Below are 19,970 nucleotides of genomic sequence, written 5' to 3'. Positions count from 1 at the left end.
TACTTTTTCATTATGCTTTGTGCCAAGAACGCACTAGGCTTTGCAATATAGGCTTAGATGTTATCACGCACGAGACTATTAGTGAAGAATCTGATCTGCCCATATGACAACAACCCTAAGCAAACAGACAGAGTCATAACGGGCTTCAGAGACACAAAAACTGGGGGCCCATGCAACAGACAGTATGACTCCCACTGAGATTTGACCAGTTTTTTGTTTTTGCTTGTTTGTTTTGTTTGTACACTACACGGTGTCCTCATAATATTTTCTGTTATATTTTCTGTCCAACAAGTTTTGTTTGGAGGGGAACACTTCTCCCTGGGTTGGATAAGAGTTTTAAAAAAGTGGATCACTAAAATCATTTTTACTCAATGATGCCCTCTACTGGGGAACTATTCTGTGGAAAAACTGGTCAGTATATTTACTGTGAAAACGTTGTGATCATAAATTAATCAAATTTAAACATCTATAATATATAAATAACTTAACTTACAGTTTACTAAGTAGTTTTCGGAGGCACTTGTCCTTTTTTTGTCCTTTACTTGAGTATTTAAACTACATTTCATCTATGTTTCTTTGTGTAATTGTGTGTTTTTTACTCAACTACTTTGTTTATGTATTTATATTTTGGGGGAAATTGTAGTAGTTAGTTTGCAGAGTAAGATGTGGTTAACTAAAAAAAACGAACAAACAGAGATTAATGTAATCAACAGTATTTAAAGCTTTTCACCACAGCAAGCTGCAACATTCAATTGCTTCATTTAAGTAGTGCATTTTTTTTTTTTTACATTAATGAATGCAAGGTTGTTGTAACAGTGTTGTAACAGCGTTTTCATCTTATGTTATGTTGTTGCATTATTGGTATTTTTTTGGTTAAAAAAACACTGACATTAGAGGGGGGAGGGGTATGTAATTTATTTGTATTCTACGAGCATAATTTACACCTCATGAATTTGTTTTCTTATCACTACTTAAAAATTAAAAACAAAACATTTTAAGAGGTCATGATTTATGTATGTGAGAGGCTGCTGTGAAAGCATTAAATCCAGCCTGCTGCACCGTGCTCTAAGCGCCCTCTGGTGGACAACAGGAAACGTTGCAGTTGGATTTAGAGGCACAAATGGACAAAGCCGTTTCAGCACTATGACAATGGACAGCTCCCAGTGCGACCGACAGTAATGGTTACATGATGTGGAAATGACGCGAGTTTGTCTGCGTTACAAGTCCTGCTATGCTGTAAGAGAAGAAACGTTGAGATTTTATATTTAATCATTTAACTACAATTTCACCAGTTGCTGACTTTAAAGGAAGCTGATATGTATGTGATCTATTTTATATACATGAATTTGGCGTTTCTGAACGTGTTTAAAACAGAAAAGAAAAAAACAATGTCCAACTTCCACTTTATTTCAAGGATCAAAACCTGAAAATGAGCCAAGCCGATCTAAAAATGGCTGCCCCTTCCACTGTCCCTGTGGATCACCTTACTACAGAGAAGGTTACTCTGCTCCCCTCCATGCTCTCTATGGACACCCGTTTCCTTATTAACGACATTATTTTCAATCTGAGCCATAGGACAACCTAATTACCCTGCTTATTTCTGGCCAGTGGCCAGCTCCCATCTGTTGATGCTGTGAACTAATTCCCAGAGAAGAAAGAAATAAAAGGGCATACATAGAGAGAGAAGCCACAGGCCCCCTTGCACAGATTCAGGTGTGGCATTTGGAGTTAAGAGCCCCCCCACCCCCATCCTTTCCCTTTCCTCCCTTGTATTCCTGTTCGTGGTCTTAATTAAAGTGATATTTCGAGAGAGGAGGTTCTGTTTGTTCAGTTAATGAACCCCACTATTCTCTGCGGGCAAATGGAAATGCAAGCACTCCAATTAGCATATGTTAGCATTTTACTATGTTTATTCCTCACCGTGGAAAACAGCTTACCAAGGCGAAAAGCTTTTCACCCTTGTACGAGTAGCTCTGGAACTTTTTCACCTCAAAATAATTAACTCAGGCTAATTAAACATAGATCTGGAAAACTTACATCTAAATCATTTATGCGTGCACATCGACTGAATCTGCGTTTTGGTGCAGGGATTATGTTTTATGAATTACAGCAGGTCACAAATGCTTGCTTGAAAGAAAAGAGGAAGGCCATATGAAAAAAATACTTTATTTTCATAAATGTATACAGTACATGTGTAAAGGAAGGAACCCTCCCCTGTCATTACAGTAGTCTGCTTCACGGTGCAGCTTGCATATACATACTCACTGTTTGTCATATTCACACAAGCTCTGTTAGCAAACAAAGATACAAAAAGGAAAAGCACGTCTTCTTTTTCATGTAACCAAAAAATATAAATTCATAAGGATGTGCAAAATTATTTTCCACGAATGCTTTTTCGAAAACTATTTTGGATGTAACTGCTGCTCCAGTTTGATTGTCTAAATAATAATAATGATAATTCTAATAATAAAAACAGACACATATGCTGACAATGTTGCAGTGGCATGTCAAATAAATAGCCATCAGACCTTCATTATCCTTCTTCAAAACAGATTGTCCATTCATTATTCCTCTTTCCCTTTCTATTTTCATACCACTTATAAATCACATGTTCATTAATTGATGTACTGGGTGGGCTCTACCTCTGTTTTCATATAAGGATATCCATCTTTTTAATCATCCACTAGGGCAGTTATTGGAAAGTCAGTCATTGTACAGGTCATTATTTATGATCGCAGTCTCTCCCTGGGGCGACATCTGGAGACGGCGCTTCTTTCCAAAAGTAGAAAATGAATTGTGGACATCTAGGTCGCTTCGCTGTGCGGCAGGCCTCAGGGTGCAAAAGCCTGATGGCGTCCCAGGGATGTACACATTGTGGTGGTAATCGGGTGGTGGGTGTGGGTGCGGGTGGGAGGGGATTGAAGGCTGCTGCTGCTGTGGAGGAGGTGTACACCGAGGAGTCCAGGGGCGAGAGGGGATCCCACTGGGTGAAGGAGACATTTTATAATCTATAACATGAGGAGAAAGGAGAGAAGAAACAACTGCTTATTATTCAATACTGACTCATGTCTTTACAGCTTGCTGTAAGGACTGTTAACGATTAAATGCAGTAAAAGGAGCAGTGATCTGTTTAGTGGTCAGTTTAGTGAGGATGGGGTAGGCCGTCAGCTACAAGCGAGTTAAGGGAATAACAAAAAAAGTCAAAAAATTAAAGAACGAGGATGCGCAGCGTGTGTAATATTAAAGTAGTGTAGATGAAATACTCCATATGCATACATAAGCAGGAATGCATTTAGCCTCTCTCACCTTTCGTGCCTCTCATGTGAGTACCCCAGGTCCAGTATTGTCCAGGTGCCATTGAGGTGACATAGTTTTCTGGGTCTGCATGCATGGCTTTTCGCATGAGGGTGCCATCCATGTTTATGGAATTGTAACTACAAATGAAATAAGTCTGTGTAACAACACCGTTGACTCATATTTATGAAAATGCAAATCATATTGACATGAGCATTTTTTATGCAGACTGTATGCTTTAGAGCTTTATTGAGCACATACTTGTGTGTGTGTTTGTGTGTGTTGGGGGGGTGGGGGGGTGGGGCAGGTCATAATGCTGAACTATTCAGAACTATACCTTTTAATAGAGGAGTTTTGGTTCTTCGTGAGAGTCCAGTCTGTGTTTGGCTGCTTTAGCTGCAGAGGGAAGATATTGTCAGAGTTAATGGAAGGGTATTCATGTTAACGATCAGTTCCGTGTGACTCTATTTTTAATTTCATCTAAACGATGTCTGTTATGATAGAGGTCACTGATAGCTGACAGGAGTAGACTTTCTTGGGATCCCTCCTGAATTGAAGACACGATCCTTTTCAGATGGCTCGTGGCTGCCGCCCCGTGGATGTTTGGCAGAACATGCTCATTTCAAGAGTGGAGGTGGTGACGCCTCCAGCTACGATTCGCCTGTCACTTAGTTTTGCTTTTATCCTCCGTGGCGCAGCGGGAAGGGTGAAAGAGAGCACCCGAGTGATATTTATTCCAGTTTGATTCTCATAGTATGGATTCCACGCTGCATTAATTCACCTAAAGTTGTTAACGAGAAGAATGCGACGTAAGCTATTATTAGAATCGGTATTCAAAATACTGTCCTCAGCCAGCTATGCACAAAACCAATTAGAACCCCACCGGGATGAAACGAAACATGATTTTAATCTTCAAAGGGAACCGTGCCAGGGAGGAAATTAAGAAAATTACACACGTCATTGTTTTGTGGATTTTATGCATCATTTTACATTAATATTTGCCTGACACTCCTCGAGCAAGGTTTTTAATTAAAAGTCTCGCAGAGAGCCTTGAAAAGTTTGCGGCCCTCGCAGCTGTAAATGGAGTAACCCAGCACGTCTCGCCACGCATTCACACCGTGGCACACATCACATTCGCCTACCTTTCCTGTGTGTCGTGCGCGCTTAGATGTGTGTTTAATCTCCCTTTTCACCTTCAATTCGTCAATTTAAGCGCGGTTATGCACTTGCTTCGAGTATTTGTGATTCGTTGTGATTTGTCTTTGACGCGCCAGAGACAACCTCACTGTGACTCACGTGAACACGCCGAGGGGCACTACCGGGTGATTTGGTGGAGCCAATTAATAAAAAGAAGGACACTTTCTCCTGAAGGAGTTTAGCTACAGGCGGCACATTCACCGTGACCTCGAATTCCCTCTTGTGGCCAGAGGTGTATGTGTCAGTGACCGGGCTGACATTTCTCAGTCAGCCTGGTGGAGTCTGGTATCAAGGCCCTGACTCTTTGTCCCTCCGCGCTAATAGCGTGGAGGGGACAAAGAGTCAGGGCCGATTCATACCGGAATCGGCATTACGCACATATTTGTGGTCTGCTGCTCCGTCTATTAAGATAATAATTAAAAAATAAATAAAAAAACAAACAAACAAACAAACAAACACGGGCGTAGACACCCTTCCTCTGTAAACTACCCCCTTCCTCGTCTCCTTTCTCTCCTCTCCTTCCTTCCCTTTCACCCCCTCCTCTTCCCCACCCTTGCTCGACAAATATGAAGCCACATCTCTCTTTCTCTCCTCGCATTCAGAGGACAGTGCTGGGGCCGATCTACAGGCTGTCCACGTCTCAGTCCAGCCATGTCCTTTCGCCCCCTCCTTCTCCTTGCCCCCTCCCCTCGCGATGTCCTCCCCTGTCTCCCCAAAACCGACCATTTGCCATTTTTCATCAATAATGGACAGCCACCCCCCTCTTGCGAATACGCCACATTGTGTCTGGTATAATGGTTCGGTCGTCCTTGTGCCCTTGAGGCATAGTTAGTGAGGTTATCTGTCCTGTATTGTTAGTTTGAAAACAAGAAGGCGTGTTCACAAACCCGAGTGCCCGTGACATGGATTACCTGAACCCAAGGCTGACAATTTCAAACAGCTGCCATTCACCTTCACGTTTGTAACCTTGACTTTTTGTTCAGGTAGATACGCTGGAAGCAGGTGTGTGCAGGCGCCACGTCACTGCATGAAAACTGTGTGGCAATAACACTGAATGATGTAGACATTGTTCTCGCAGGTCACAATCTCTATAATTAGTTCTCGAATTATTATTAAATGCTTGAATTGATACCAAGACTGAACAGAGGAGACTGCCTGAACTACATTTCATCTTCCTCTCGCGCAGTAATTGACATCTCACTTCGTTCTCAGACACGGTTTTTTGCACAGCATATGCTCCTCGCAAGATGGGGCTTTACACTTTCATTAACATGTCAATTAAAATGTAATCTCACGTCGTCTCATTTCATTTCCCGGGTGCAAAACATTAACATGGGCAGCACAATTAGAATTCATTATTGCCACAATTATATTAAAACGCTGTGGAGACGACATGCTGTGCGAAAACACTAACGAGGGAGTGATAGAAGAAAAGAGTGACTTTACTGAAGCTTTTCCTCAAGTTGAGTACAAGCCTGTATGGCATGCGCGATTTGACCTTCATGGGAGAATGTCACTGTCTAGATTCACATCTGATGGAAACTGAGTTGATAGTTGTTATTGTGTCAGTGTGTGGAATGGGGTGGAATTAAACGAGCAGCTCGCTCTCCTTTGTTTTATACTATATGCTGATTTCACTCTACCTCACTGGGAGTAGTTGCTCCGTTGTTCACAGATGCGCTCCGGCTTTGCGCGTTCCACGAGTTTTCCGCGCTCTTTGCCTCGTTGTTCCTCGGTGTGCTGCTCGGGCTGCACGGCTTCAGAAACATAAAGTCACTTTTGGCTGATTCGGGGGTTAGACACACTTTATAACAATATGATTGAGAGAGACTGCTATTTCCATTCACCTCCATGCAGTTCGTGGGCACTTTGGCGGCGGATGAAATCTGCAGGTTGAGGTTGGATTTTTTGAACATCTCCGGGGGCGGCTCTGGCTGAAACCCCCCGCAGCAGCAGCAGGATAGGGGGGGCAGGTTGTACCCGCTCAGAGTCTCGCTATCCTTGTAGCACTTTACTGCAGCCAGCACGATGATAGCCACCAGGAATATTAAGGATATAGTGCTCAGCGACACGATCAAGTAGAGAGCGAGGTTTGAAGGGGGCTGTGGGCTGAGTGTGAGGTCCCCGAAATCTGACAGGGTCTCGGGCACGCTGTCTACCACTGTGAGGACAATGGAGACAGTGGCGGAAAGCGGTGGCTGCCCGTTGTCTTTGACTAATATTACCAGTCTCTGTCTTGTTGCGTCTTTTTCTACTATTCGACGAATAGTCCTGATTTCTCCCGTGTACAGAGCTACGCTGAACAGCCCCGGGTCTGTAGCCTGTAACACCTGATAGGACAAGCGGGAGTTCTGCCCCGCGTCTGCGTCTATCGCTGTTATTTTGGTAACCAGATAGCCAGCGTCTACTGCCCGCGGAACCACCTCTGTGGCCACAGTGCCGTTTTTCGGCAGTGGAGATACGATAACAGGTGCGTTGTCGTTCTGGTCCAAGACAAAGACGTTAACTGTGACATTACTCGCGAGAGGGGGGAAGCCTGCGTCCTGTGCCTGTACCAGAATCTGAAAGTTTCTTAATTGTTCGTAATCAAAGGAGCGCAGTGCGTAGATGTTGCCGTTGTCAGAGTTGATTGAGACATAAGTGGACACGGGCATGCCCTGAATCTGACCCTCCAGAATAGAATAAGACAGATAGGCGTTCTGGTTAGAATCGGGGTCGAATGCAGTTACAGAGCAAATGGAAGCGCCCGGGGCATTATTCTCGGTCACATAAACTGTGTATGAAGGTTGGGAGAACCGCGGGGGGTTGTCGTTAATGTCAGACACTTGAACGAGAATGGTTTTTCTGGTAGAGAGCGAAGGAGAGCCCAGGTCTCGTGCTGTGAGGGTGATGTTGTATTCGGACACGGTTTCTCTGTCCAGAAACTCGCTTGTCACTAGAGTGTAATAGTTTTTAAAAGATGAGTGGAGCTGAAAGGGAACGTTGTTTGGAATTTGGCAGTCAACGTTTCCGTTCTCTCCAGAGTCCCGGTCCATAACACTGATAACCGCTATCACCGTACCTGCTGGCGCATCTTCCTGAACGGGAGTGGACACTGATGTGAGGATAACTTCGGGAGCGTTGTCATTTACATCCAGGATGTCCACCAGCACCTTGCCGTGTACGGCCACGGCCGAGGGTCCCCTGTCTTTCGCTTGCACATACAATTCATACACACTTGCTTTCTCGTAGTCCACAATACCCTTCACTCGGATTTCACCCATGTACGGGTCCACGCTGAACAGTTCGCGCACCTTGAGTGGTGCGTGTCCGCTGAACGCATAAGTAACCTCCCCGTTCGAGCCCTCATCCAGGTCTGTGGCGTTCAGTTTCAGCACCAGCGTCCCTCTCGGTGCGTTCTCCACCAGGCTCGCGCGGTAAACTGCGCGGTCAAAAACGGGCACGTTATCGTTGGCATCCAAAACTGTAATAGTTATCAGCGCTGTCCCGGAGCGTTCCGGTGAGCCCCCGTCATAAGCAGTCAGAACCATTTCGTGCTTTTTCTGCTGTTCCCGGTCCAGTGGGGTGTCCAGCACGAGCTCAGCAAACTTGCTCCCATCATTGCGCGTCTGGATGTTCAGTGCGAAGTGCTCGTTTGCGCTCAGCAGGTATGAGCGCAGAGAGTTGGTGCCAACGTCCTGGTCCTGGGCGCTCTCCAACGGGAAACGAGAGCCGGGCGCAGCGGACTCTGTGATGTCAAGATTAAACTCGCTCCACGGGAAACTGGGGGAGTTGTCATTCACGTCTAAAATCTCCACTTCAACTCTGTATAGTTCTAACGGGTTTTCTATGACCACTTGTAAGTGCAAAAAACAGTTTGGGCTTCGTTCACAAAGCTCTTCTCTGTCTATCTTTTCGTTGACGAAGAGAATCCCGTTCTCCAAGTTCACTTCTAAGTACTGTTTCTTTGCGCCAGAAACGATACGAAACCGACGGGCTGACAGCTTTGCCACATCCAAACCTAGGTCTTCGGCGATGTTGCCCACAAAAGCTCCATGCTCCAGCTCTTCTGGGATGGAGTAGCGAATTTGCGCGAGAACCAAGTCCACGACACACGCGCACAGAAGCAGACATATAACCAGGCCAGTCACCGGCACCCAGCTGCCTCTGGAGAGAATGTGATCCATTTCAGCCCCGTGCGTAAAGCACCTCACACGGACATCTTTTGCCTCATAAAGACATTCAGCTGTACATAATAGAGAAAAGGAGCCGGTCCTAAGATTGAAGTTAGTCACATTTATTTGTATGGGTAACTTTGCCGAATACTTAGAATGAGGGAGCGGGAGTAGAGTGAAAGCACCTCTCTCGGTGCTGTGCTCCACGCGCAACACCGGTATGAACGGGGGAGGCTCGCGCTTTGATTTTACAGTGTATTAGGCACTTGGAGGAGCCGGTGGGGAGGTGCGTGTGTATGTGTGTGTATGTGTGTGTGTGACAGAGAGAGAGAGGGAGAGAGAGATGGAAAGAGAGATGGAGGGGGTGGACGTGGCTTCTCTCAGCTCCGTATTGGAGGACGCTGACGCGAAATACGACTCTAATTACTGTAGACGTTTAACCCTTTCACATCCGCGTGTCTGTTCGCCTGACCCATTAAAGTGAGGACAGGGCGTAAGTTTGATACCAGACGTCAGAGCCAGATTTGGATTAGGAGTCAAAGTGTGTCACGGGTGTCCTTTCCTAGGCTGGGTTTACTAGATGAGGATGAGTAAGGATTTGTCTTGGTGTTCCCAGTGCCTTACTGCGCCAGGACCGTGGTGATAGCCAACATCGTGTTATTGTTTTATTGCAATCCCCATTGCACCTTCAGAAAAATAATAAACTATTCTTCTGAGGTCCCATGACTACGTGTTGAAATACAGTAAACAAAACACACAAGCTTAAGCACTCACTCGCTCTGCTTCAAATGGCCCAGTGGCCACTAACAGTAGGCTCCTGGGACTTCATAATGCTTTTTAATTAGAGCCCTTTGAAGATGAATACAAACACTATAAAACAGTCCCATTCATTAATCATCACATGCGAAATTGGGTTTTACAAAAAGAATCTTTGATAGGTCAGAGTATTAATTTTTAATCAGTGTTTAAATGAGTGTGAGCTACAGGTTCTGGAACTTAAAACGATTACTTTGAGAATTATAAACGGACAAAAGACCCATACAAATACGCATTACACGCCTTTAATTCACTTAAGTGGGTCTGTACATGTATCAACATAATCAACGTAAAAGCAGTGTCATAAAGCCTCAATCATACTTGTCTCTAATCAGGTATTATACTGTGGTTGGGATTAGATAAATATCTCATAGATGATTTGTTTACAGACTGGCATAAACAGAAAAGGCTGTATCAGAGTGCCATTATAGTTTTGAGATAAAGAGAACAACTCTTTAGAGCACCGCGCATGTTTGTTCACATCTAATCGCTTTCCTGTATATCCTGGTCAGTTAGACAAGCAGTGAGCGGCAGGGAGCAGTTAAAGACACAGTTAGAGTGCGACCAAAGGCTGCCTTTGTGAATTCAGGTTCTTCTCCAGACAGACACGACTAGCATCCTAATGCCAAAAAAAATGGTGGAAATCTGAAAGTCTCTTCATGGGACTGACGACACAGCCTTGGCCCCCGGGCAGCGTTGGGCTTGTTAGCAACTAAAAAGGAAAAGAAGCGAGAAGGAGATGAGAGAGAAAGAACAAGAAACAAACATTTCTGCTTCTTAGGGGCAGCATTTCCTTTTACACTAGACGCTGCATTTTTCTATAAATTGCTCCCAACAACCTGAGGACTAAAACCTCTGTGGAAAATCGTGTTGATGGTTGGTCCTCTTTGAGGGTGATCAGGGAAACAAAGTCTAATGTTGCTGCGATCTTTTCACTTTCAAAACAAATCAAACAGGGCCAAAGGGAATACTTCTACTTGAAGACAGTGGTTGTTTCTGACATTTCTCTCTTAAGCAACTGAAAGAATAACGCTCCCTCTTCATATTCAGCTGGGGTTTTAAAGGAGAGGTAAGAAAGGTCACTACTTGTTTTTGAATAAAACCGCAATGCTATCAAACCATAAATCCTCATCCCGGAGGAAGATATCGCAGGGGAAAAAAAGCATTACTTTTACTTCCCCTGGGAACTAAAGTTGCTGCACTTCTATCTGTCCAATAAGCAGCGCTGGCATGCATTTCCCTCCCCTTTTCAGGAAAAACTAAAATCCCCAGGTTTAAATAAGCAGAAAATACAATCTGCTTGTAGACTTAACCTCAAGCAGATGGTTAAGCTTCTCCAGAAATGATTACATTTCTGGAAAAAGAAAAAAAAATCACCACCACCACCAGTTCCATTGCTTTTCCCTTCTTTTTAATTAACGGAGTGAAGGATTAGTGTGCAGCTATCCGGGATCAACCGTTCTCCGACGGAAGAATACAAATGTTTTGTGATAAATAATCCCAGAGCCCTCGGGCCGGCGGTCCCTCGGTGCCTGTAACATTAACATGCATTACACGCAGCATTAAGCCGGACTCATCCGCCCCTATCGCCTCGCTCACCCAATTGTCCGACAGAAAGACTACTTTCTCTGAACTACCGCTCAGAAGCCATCTGACCGTGACCCGTTCCCCCCCGGAATGAAAAAGTACTGGTGGGTGGATGAAGGATGGTAAAGTGGTTAGAAACTCATTTGTTTTGTTATGCACTTGAAATAAAGGGGGCTGTTTTCTCTATATGCGCTTTCAGTTCCACTTTAGTGCAGTCTATGTTTTATTTGGCTCATAATGTCCACATGTAAGTGCACTTAAAACGCTATATTTCTTTTCCATTCGTGATCTTGTGGCGCCATCTATTGGACAATATGCGATACCGCAATAAATGGAACGGTTTAAAATTTATTGTGTGCCAAAGAAAAGTGTTTAACAGCACTGGATAATTTTTTGCTGATACAAAATTAACTCGGATAAAGTTATCTGTTGTTCTGCACCACACAGGAAATCAAGAGAAACACAAGGAAGACTGAACATAAGCTTATTAATGTGCTTAGTCTTAAAGTGCTCACATTTGCTCACAGTGTTGTTCGCATCGCTTTAGATGTATTAAAAATGAATCCTTATCAGTATCTACTCTATACAATTAATTCTGCACATTTCACCCTAAAGCATAAAACATTAATTATTCATCTTGTGTGCTTTTAGGTAATGATGGCCCCCAAGTCACCCTTCCACTAAAGCATAGCATCATCTTTTAACATTATTTGCTTCAATCTGTGTTTCGGTGATAAAGATAATACCACATTAATAAATTGGCTCAGCAAACACTAGTTCGTGGTATTAACTAAAGGAGTTTATTAATAAAACCAGCGTGTTTCCGCCTGCATTTTCCATCATTGGGGAACCAAACGAGTTGAAGCTGGATGTGACTATTAGTAGGTGAAATGATCGCATTGAACAGGATTACATGAGAGTTATTGCATGGGTGTCCTTCTCACAGAACATACTTCCCAGTTAAAAGTTGCTAAAGGAGCGAAGCACCGATGTGAAATTGTCAAAGGTTTCTGGAGCCATGTCACTTCGCTCCAGAAGCCATCATTTTCTGGCTTGAGACTTTTTTTCTGTGATCCTAGGGGGCCATCTACCGGATATTCATCAGCATAACAGTCAGAGAAACAGGAACAAAAGGGCACCAAACTGTATACACCTTATACACTTACTTTCCTTTGATCTTATTTATTGTCTGATTCATTAATCTGTGTGTGTCAGATAATAATTTTCTAATTTTTTTTAGGTATCATTTTTAACCACTCTATGTCTATTATCAGTAATTATACTTGTGTCACGCTGTTTTATCATGCATGATGTACGCATGGTGTAAATGATTTATATACACTGTATAGGATCTGTGTTTTACGTCACAAAGTTACACATTTAAGGAATTTTACTGCAGTTTTAAAGAGAAGCTCAACGACAAAAATGTAAAGTTAGGCACTGCAAAAGAAAACCTTACTGAGATGAAAAATTATCGTCGTCAGGCTTAGCAATGCGACGGATTTATGAGTACCCTACAACTTCTTTATCAGTGTGAGCACGTCTCGGGCTGTGTCATGGCTGGTTTGAACTGATTTTTGGGGTTAATGCTAGGGTGATCACGTAACTGAGCGCAGACAAACAATTTAGCGTTTCGGTTAATTAACTGGCATCACAATGGTTAACAATCCGTATTAATTTCTCTACTCCGCTTTGCTTTTACACGTCAACTGCTAGTTTCTTTAAAAGTGAAACCGGGACGTGAGTGATGACATTTCACAGGTGGGCTTTAAATGACGTCTTCCTTTTCAGAAAGTGAAGGAAACAATAGACCCACGTTATCACCAAATATCCACTAGGAGGAGCCAAAGACCAACAAAATACCTGCGAAGTCTATTTCCAGATTTTGTCTCCCAATCTGATACACACATGTGAAATAAGGCCAATACATATCATATTTGGACATCTTACTATAAGTTTTGTGTGTGTGTGTGTGTGTGTGCGTGTGTGTGTGTGTGTGTGTGTGTGTGTGTGTGAGAGAGAGAGAGAGAGAGAGAGAGAGAGAGAGAGAGAGGGAGAGAGAGAGATTATTTTGATTACTTAAGCAGATGTTGCTCAGCAAGTGTCGGCACGTGTGTTGGGGGGCAAAGGGAAGTGGGTGAGTCAGGAGACAAAATAGAGAGATGTGATGAAAGGGAGGATGACTTCCACCTGCAGTTAGCTTCACCTCATCACTCTGCAGTTCCCATAATAACCTGCTGTATATTGTCTGGTGCTTCTCCATAATATCCATCAGAGAAGACTAACAGAAAAGTGCAGATGTAAAGGTGACAGGAAAGGTGGGAGGCCATGCGAGATTAAGAGATATGAGCATGAAATCATTAGGGAGGGAGACAGGTGAGAAGAGACAAGCGAGGACAAAGAGATCAGAAAAAATGTTAAAGACACATGGTCACATAACCAAGCAGTGAAGTGATGGGAAAATGAAGAGTAGGGATAGGGGAAAGGAGAGGCAGGGAAAAGAGGGAAAGAGAAAGAATAGAGATTTTCGTCCACATGCTCCTCAGCTGTGTAAACTGAAGGTCTCTGCTGCTTCTCGGATTCCCCCGAAGAAGGGGGATATTTATAGGAGGCTGGCAGTGGTAGTGAATGGACCCTTGCTCTGTCACACCCACTAATATTATTATTATTACTTTATATGCGCAAAAATGGAAAATGTCAGCAACCTGAGAGGCCTACAGAGACAGACGTGTGCATGTAGTCTGTCTCACTCCCCGTCAGTGTCTGTGTGCGTCTGCTGTGCGTGTGTCTCCTCATGTTCGTGAGAAACTGTCTGTTGTTGAGACAGAGCAGTTATATGAAATGGGCAAGAAAAAGAAGACCAAATTAGAGAAAACAGGGGGAAAAAAGGGAGAAGCTGGCATGTTGTATCAAGGGGTGTAACCTGATCTACCAAACTTATTAGAGTTGTCAAGGAGTGAGAGTAAGAGAAAGGAAGAGAAAGAGAGAGGTGGAGCAAGGCTAGACAGACACAGACATGAGCACATATTCCAGTTCCAGATTATAAGATTCCCGCAAGTAGTAGACATGTTGAAACAGACTACACACATACACATGCATACACACACACAGATATATGCACACTCACTGGCATACAGGTCCATAACCACTTGGTAACAGATGCAAACTCAGGCACACATGCAGAAACACAAACAGTCTGATAGACATAACAGACGTGCACACGCATGCACACATGCTGGGAAGAGAGGAAATTCCGGAGGGAACAGGTGGGAGTGGTGATAGAAATCTATTAGGATGACTTTGATCTTCCTCGTGCCTCTGTCACCACCACTGAAGTACAGTGGATGGATCAGGACATGCTAATCATAATGCATATCTATTCCAATATGTACAGCACCACAGCAAAATAATTGCCGTAAAAATGTTGCTTTTGTGGAGCAAGATGAAAATAAGTGGCATGGAATTCTTTTTATACTATGCTTAATGTTTTTCTACCCACTCTTCCCTGCGTTTTCTTGCCAAAGTAAATCAGAGTCTTGGGAGCTTTTTTCAGTGAGAGAAAATTGTCTGAAGGGGGCAGTGTTGAGGGAACCCAAAGGGAGCTGAGTTGGGTTACACCTGAAACATTACAAATACCTTAATAGGAGTGTAATAGGTGAAATAAAACAGCAGAATTTGACACAGTCGACTTTGATCTTTTAATGTTTATATTTTTCCCAAGATTGTCAACAAGATGATCTGAGGTTGGAGGGAGGGAAGAAAAACATGAGGAAGGAAATAAGGAAGAGACAGAGAGGAGACAGAGACACAGAGCTGGCACAAATGCAGTGTCTACTGAGGACAGATGCCAAAGGTTAAGTATGTGTGTGTTTGTTCCCTCGTATGTGTGTGTTTTCAGGGTGACCTGAACTTAAGGACTTGTTTAAAAAAAAATCATTCAGTACAATGTTTCATTACAAAACAGAAAATTCCAGAATGTCCGTTACATCAGCCAAGATTGTGTGTGTGTCTGTGTTTGGGTGTGCATGTGCGTGTATGTCGGTGGGTGAGTGCCAAGGCAGAGATGAGAGTGGAGAGCCCCTGCCTTAGGGGCAACAAAGACAGTTGATTGACAAGCCGCATGAACATGAATGTGCCTGTGTAAACCTCTCTGTATTAAATTCTTGTATTCACACCACCTTTCCTCTTTTGTGCTTCCACTCCACCTGTCCCTACTTCCAGCTCCCCTCTTTCCAGTCCCCATCATTTTCTACCCTCTTACTCTTTTGACCACCTCTCTGCTTCCTCTTGGCCTACTTTGCTGAGAGTGTATTAATGACCCCCATGGTAATTAGCTACTTTAAAGCATAAAAAAGTCATGAATGGAGACTAAGCTATGAACAGGTTTGCACATAAACACGTTGGTCAGCTCAGAGAGTGCACTGCATGGCCAAAACATGCACAGCAAACGAGAAAACATGCAAGGAGGAGAAAAAACTCAATTGTGACGGAAACTGTTTGCAGAAATTATTCATTTCCCTCCTTTTTTATGTTTTCCTTATGCTGACTCTATACCCCTCCCTTTCCCCAGTCTCTTTCTTTCACTCTCACTCTTTTCCTCTTGCACATTCCACTCCATTTTGCATATCTCTGACTCCCCCCCTTCCACTATACCTCACCACTTCTTAACACAACTTGCCCCCCCCCCCCCCCCCCCCCCATTCTCTCTTTTTCTCTTTCTTTTTCGCCACCTCATTCCCGCCCTCCCCTCACTACCTGACATTGTGGCTCGATGCCCAATGAGTCACACCTCTGCTAAAATCATCAGAGATGGAGGGAGAGGGGAGGGAGCAAAAGAAAGAAATCGTCAGGGAGAGAGAAAAAGCAGGAGAGAATGACAGAGAGAAAAATATAGAAAATAAAAATGGGAGGAGAGAAAGTTAGAGAGGCAGAAAGAGGGAGCCTCCGGGGAAAGAAAAGAGCATAGAGTGCATTTAACTTTTTGACTCCAGTAGTCAGTGTGTGCTTGTCAGTAACAGTTAGCCTGTAGACAACAACACTTTCCACACTGTGCTCAGGCACACACACACACATGCACATAGAACCATATGCACATACAACCATACACAAACACAGCCATTCAGTGACATCGTGCAAAAAGCCCACCTGCAGCTTCTACAGGCACACACGCATGCATACAGCAATCAGACATGCAAACAAACCAGAGTAGAACGTGTGGCTGTAGCCCTGCCTCTCTGCTTCAGCCTCCCCCACCCTCTCTAACCGTTGCCTTTGGAAACCACACAAACACTCCCTGTTGGGCAACATCGGGAGTCAGGAGAGGACGTACATCGGTCACACACCTCCCCAGTTCGAAAGCAGATGCATGTGTGAATGTATGCATTTTGTACATATGCTTCTGCTGTACGTTGTTGTGCTTTTGCATAACACGTTACACTTTCTAGAACAGTGCTCATGCAAAAAAAAAAGTGAAACCAGTGCTTATTTTACAAAATGTTGCACGAATTGTTGCACGATGAATGTAGCATAGCAGTGTGCAAAACTGTCCAAAAAAACTAAAGATCTAAGAGAGCGAAGGCACACCAAGTGCAGAAATCTGGCATGATGTTATATTCACAGCAGGAAAATCCCAAAGAGATGGATTAGTGGTAGGACTGACAAGTAGTGTTTACTACAGTAAGTCTCCCTTGTCGTCTGATTTTACTCATGGCGACCCTTATCCCTCAACTGTGAACTTGGCTTGCTTGTCACAGTGGGGGCGCTGGCTTTAACGAGGCTTGTGTTTTATGAACCCTGAGGGATCGCAACAAGCTGTGTGGATGTTGCACTGTGCCACGTGCCTGTCATCATTCAGCAGTGTTGTTTTTGAACATTTTTGTGGCTCAGTCAAACATGCTCCTGCCAAACAGACTGTTTCTGTTGATGAATCAATAGATTTGCTGAAAAATCACCCTGTTCATCAATCAATTGGATTTTCTGTCTTCAAGATCCTCAGGTTGGCTTATCTCTTTATGTCCAGATGGAAAAGAACCAAGCTGGTTTCATGTTTCCTTTATCTTGGGTTTTGCACTAAGGGATTCATTTAGATTTTAGGGAAAGCAAAAGCTGAAAACTCTTTAGTACCTTTACAAATGGTACAATCTATTCTGCTTTGATGGGGTCAATCCTAACTGAAGCCCTCGGCTTAGGAAGCGAAAAGGCCTCTACCCTTAGCTGTAATGTTTTTAAAGCCATACCAGCCAGCCACAAAGCTCCTTTGCCCTTTGTACAGAAACACACCAGACAAAACCTTGGAAGCCATCCACTGCAAAGCACATTCCCAAAGTATTTCTCTTCTTTTTACAAGTGTGGGATGGGGTCGAACAACAATTACGGTAAAATGTGACTAATATGTCACAGACATACTGGTGTGTGTTTTTTTTCTGACCTGCTGTTTCTTTTTTTCTCTTTTCCATCCATCCTCTTCTCTCTTCTTGAAAATTCTTCCCTCTCACTTCAAACCCCTGTAATTACAAACAAAAGCGCTGACTCTTCTCCAGCTGAAACAATGATAATGATGGAGAGTAGTACGTGTGTGAGTGTGTGTGTGTGTGCGCGCGTGTGTGTCTTCATCAAAGCGGCGTTGACGTTGATGGCTGTAGAGAAATGTGTGGAGGACAGAGAGGATTAACACAATCTGGGCATAAAGCCCTACAACTTAGAGAGTAGTGTGTGTGTACATATAATGACTCTGTCTTGATAGCAACGATCCAACACACAGCTGCTCTCTGAGCTTGGCATTTCAATGAGGCAAACAGACACTTGATTCAAATGGAATACAGACAGAGGCAGTGACAACACAGACAGATCGAAGAGATTTGAGGAGCAGCAGCGGACTCAAGAGCAGGTTGAACTTGAGTAAACAACAAAACAGTGATGTGCATAGAGAGTAAAGTTTGAGACAGAGAAGGGTGACACGATTTCTTTTTCTCGTTGTTGTTGTTGTTGCCATTTTGTTTTGTTCCCTCTTTTTGTCACCACCTAACTTCACACTGTCATACCAAAACCCGAAAGGACATCTAAACGTTATAGCTTTCAGACAGACAATGTGCATTTCAGTAGTATGTAGGCCATATGTATGCATGGTTGTGAGGTAGAGAGACTGTTCTGCCCGGTTGTGTTTGGAGCAGGCCCAGGCCAGAGGAGCTCAAAGCACTGAATGTCATCATCAGAGTTGTCGGGGAGCCAAGCAGTAATCACACCCAGATCACCTACACGCTCACGCCAACTTACAACACCAGTCACTCCAGAGTGGTGTGTGTATGTGTGTCTAAGAAAAAAAAGGCAGACTGAGATTGAGAGAGGGAAAGAAAAACGAAATATAAGAAGTATATGCAGCACGTATGCATCCTCTGTTACTGTGAAAAGTGTGTGCACAAGCAAGCATGTGGTGAGTGAATGAAGGTTAGGGATGTGTGTGCTGGAGAAGCGGGTGTATTTTTCTCTACTCTTTCTTCCTCCCTCTCTTCATGTCAGTCTTTTATCCCACCCCTCTATTTTCCATTTTTACATGCAGCTCCAGATGTGAAGGCAGTGAAATATAAAATTATAGAAATTGGCTTGTTTCTGCACTTTGGCTACATCAAAAAACAACTCAGCCTCTGCTCTTTCTTGACCTGCCACACACACACATTCACACTTTTAGATAACAACATTTGAAATATGTGTGACTATTCAACAACTATCTTGTGTCCAGGGCCTTTATCATCTGTTTGAAAACAGAGCTATCACTATGTGTTCAAGTTTTCATTTGATGTAGCTCAAAAACAGAGACGAGCAGCAATCATTGCACGGATTTTGGAGTTGAAAAAGTATATTGAAATGCAGTCCCTTTAAATGCCAGCTCCATGTAAGCGCTTACTAAGCTTAAGTCAAACGACCATTTCATCGTTGCAGGTTTGGAACAAAAACATGAAATGAAACATCATTGAAAGTTTACTTCATGTTTATTCCCAGAACTGGGAGGTTCTGGAAATAAAGTTAGGCCTAAAATTGTGTGTTTCAAGCCAATTCATTTCAGATGAAATTGTATATGGGGATAGGTGACAAATTGAAGGAAAAACCAACATAAAGTTTTGGCCTGCCGCGTGCCACCAGAACGGTTTCACTGAACCTTGTTATTAATTCTCCAGGTCTCTGGAACACAGCTTGAGAGATTGAGCACTATTTTTCTCAAAGATATTCCCTCACTGAGAATATTATCCCCAGCATCTAATCATTTTTGATGATCATCTTACATGCTGGGAGTGGAAAGTATTGGCTCACACGAGTCCCAAAACTCTCATAGGTGTTCAGTTGGGTTGGGATGTTACTGGGAAGGCCATGGCATATGATTCACATCATTTTTACACTCGGTGAACTGCTCACTGACCCCTGGTGACCTGTTCGTGGATCGATTGTTATCCTGGAATTTACATCAGGAGAGAAGAGTTTCATCATGGATAAAGAACCCATTCAAACTGCCTCTCTAAGGGGACAAGCGGACCCAAACCATTTTAGCAAAAATGATCCCAGACAGCATACTCTAGCTAATGAATCCATCCCCTCACTAGGCTTTTCCTTTCATTTGTAACCATCCATTTTCTTCCGCTTATCCAATTCAGGGGTTATGAGAGGGCTAGAGCCTATCCCAGCTGTCAAAGGAGGAGAGAGGACAACCCTGGACAGGCTGTCACGTAGGCTAATACAAAGAGACAGAAAACTATTCATACTCGAATTTACACCTACGGCCAATTTAGAATCACCAAACAACCTAATGTCTTTGTAAGAGCAGTACCCAGAGAGAGAACGTACAAGAATAGGGAGAACATGAAAACTCCACACAAGAAAGGCCCCAGTCAGCCAATGGATTCATACCCAGGACCCTCTTGCTGTGAGACAACC

At 43.6% G+C, this 19,970-nt stretch overlaps 1 protein-coding gene across 2 annotated transcripts; it reads right to left on the bottom strand.

Moving 5' to 3' along the window:
• Positions 1-2,170: 2,170 nt before the first annotated feature.
• Positions 2,171-8,882, bottom strand: si:ch73-233f7.1 (protocadherin-10). Of its 2 annotated transcripts, XM_006781424.3 has the most exons (5): positions 6,339-8,882; positions 6,135-6,248; positions 3,632-3,690; positions 3,307-3,434; positions 2,171-3,008 (listed from the first exon to the last, which is right to left on the bottom strand). In XM_006781424.3, the coding sequence occupies exons 1-5, from the start codon at positions 8,655-8,657 to the stop codon at positions 2,704-2,706; spliced, it is 2,925 nt and encodes a 974-aa protein (XP_006781487.2). In that variant the 5' UTR covers positions 8,658-8,882; the 3' UTR covers positions 2,171-2,703. The 2 variants fall into 2 exon arrangements, with proteins under 2 accessions (XP_006781487.2, XP_006781486.2); XM_006781423.3 differs by having other exon boundaries at positions 6,135-8,882.
• Positions 8,883-19,970: the final 11,088 nt, after the last annotated feature.

Source organism: Neolamprologus brichardi, chromosome 2, assembly GCF_056152115.1.
Source record: "Neolamprologus brichardi isolate AB-2024 chromosome 2, ASM5615211v1, whole genome shotgun sequence".
Classification (NCBI taxonomy): domain Eukaryota; kingdom Metazoa; phylum Chordata; class Actinopteri; order Cichliformes; family Cichlidae; genus Neolamprologus; species Neolamprologus brichardi.
Note: the sequence above shows the minus strand (reverse complement) of the source record. Positions and strands in the feature narration are given on the sequence as shown.

Coding starts and splice junctions, on each gene's coding strand:
- si:ch73-233f7.1 (XM_006781423.3), bottom strand. CDS start 8,657: ATGGATCACATTCTCTCCAGAGGCAGCTGGGTGCCGGTGACTGGCCTG. Junction 3,691..6,134: donor GAGCAACTACTCCCAGTGAG/GTAGAGTGAAAT, acceptor TTCCCTCTGCAG/CTAAAGCAGCCAAACACAGA. Junction 3,009..3,306: donor TCACATGAGAGGCACGAAAG/GTGAGAGAGGCT, acceptor CTCATGTTATAG/ATTATAAAATGTCTCCTTCA.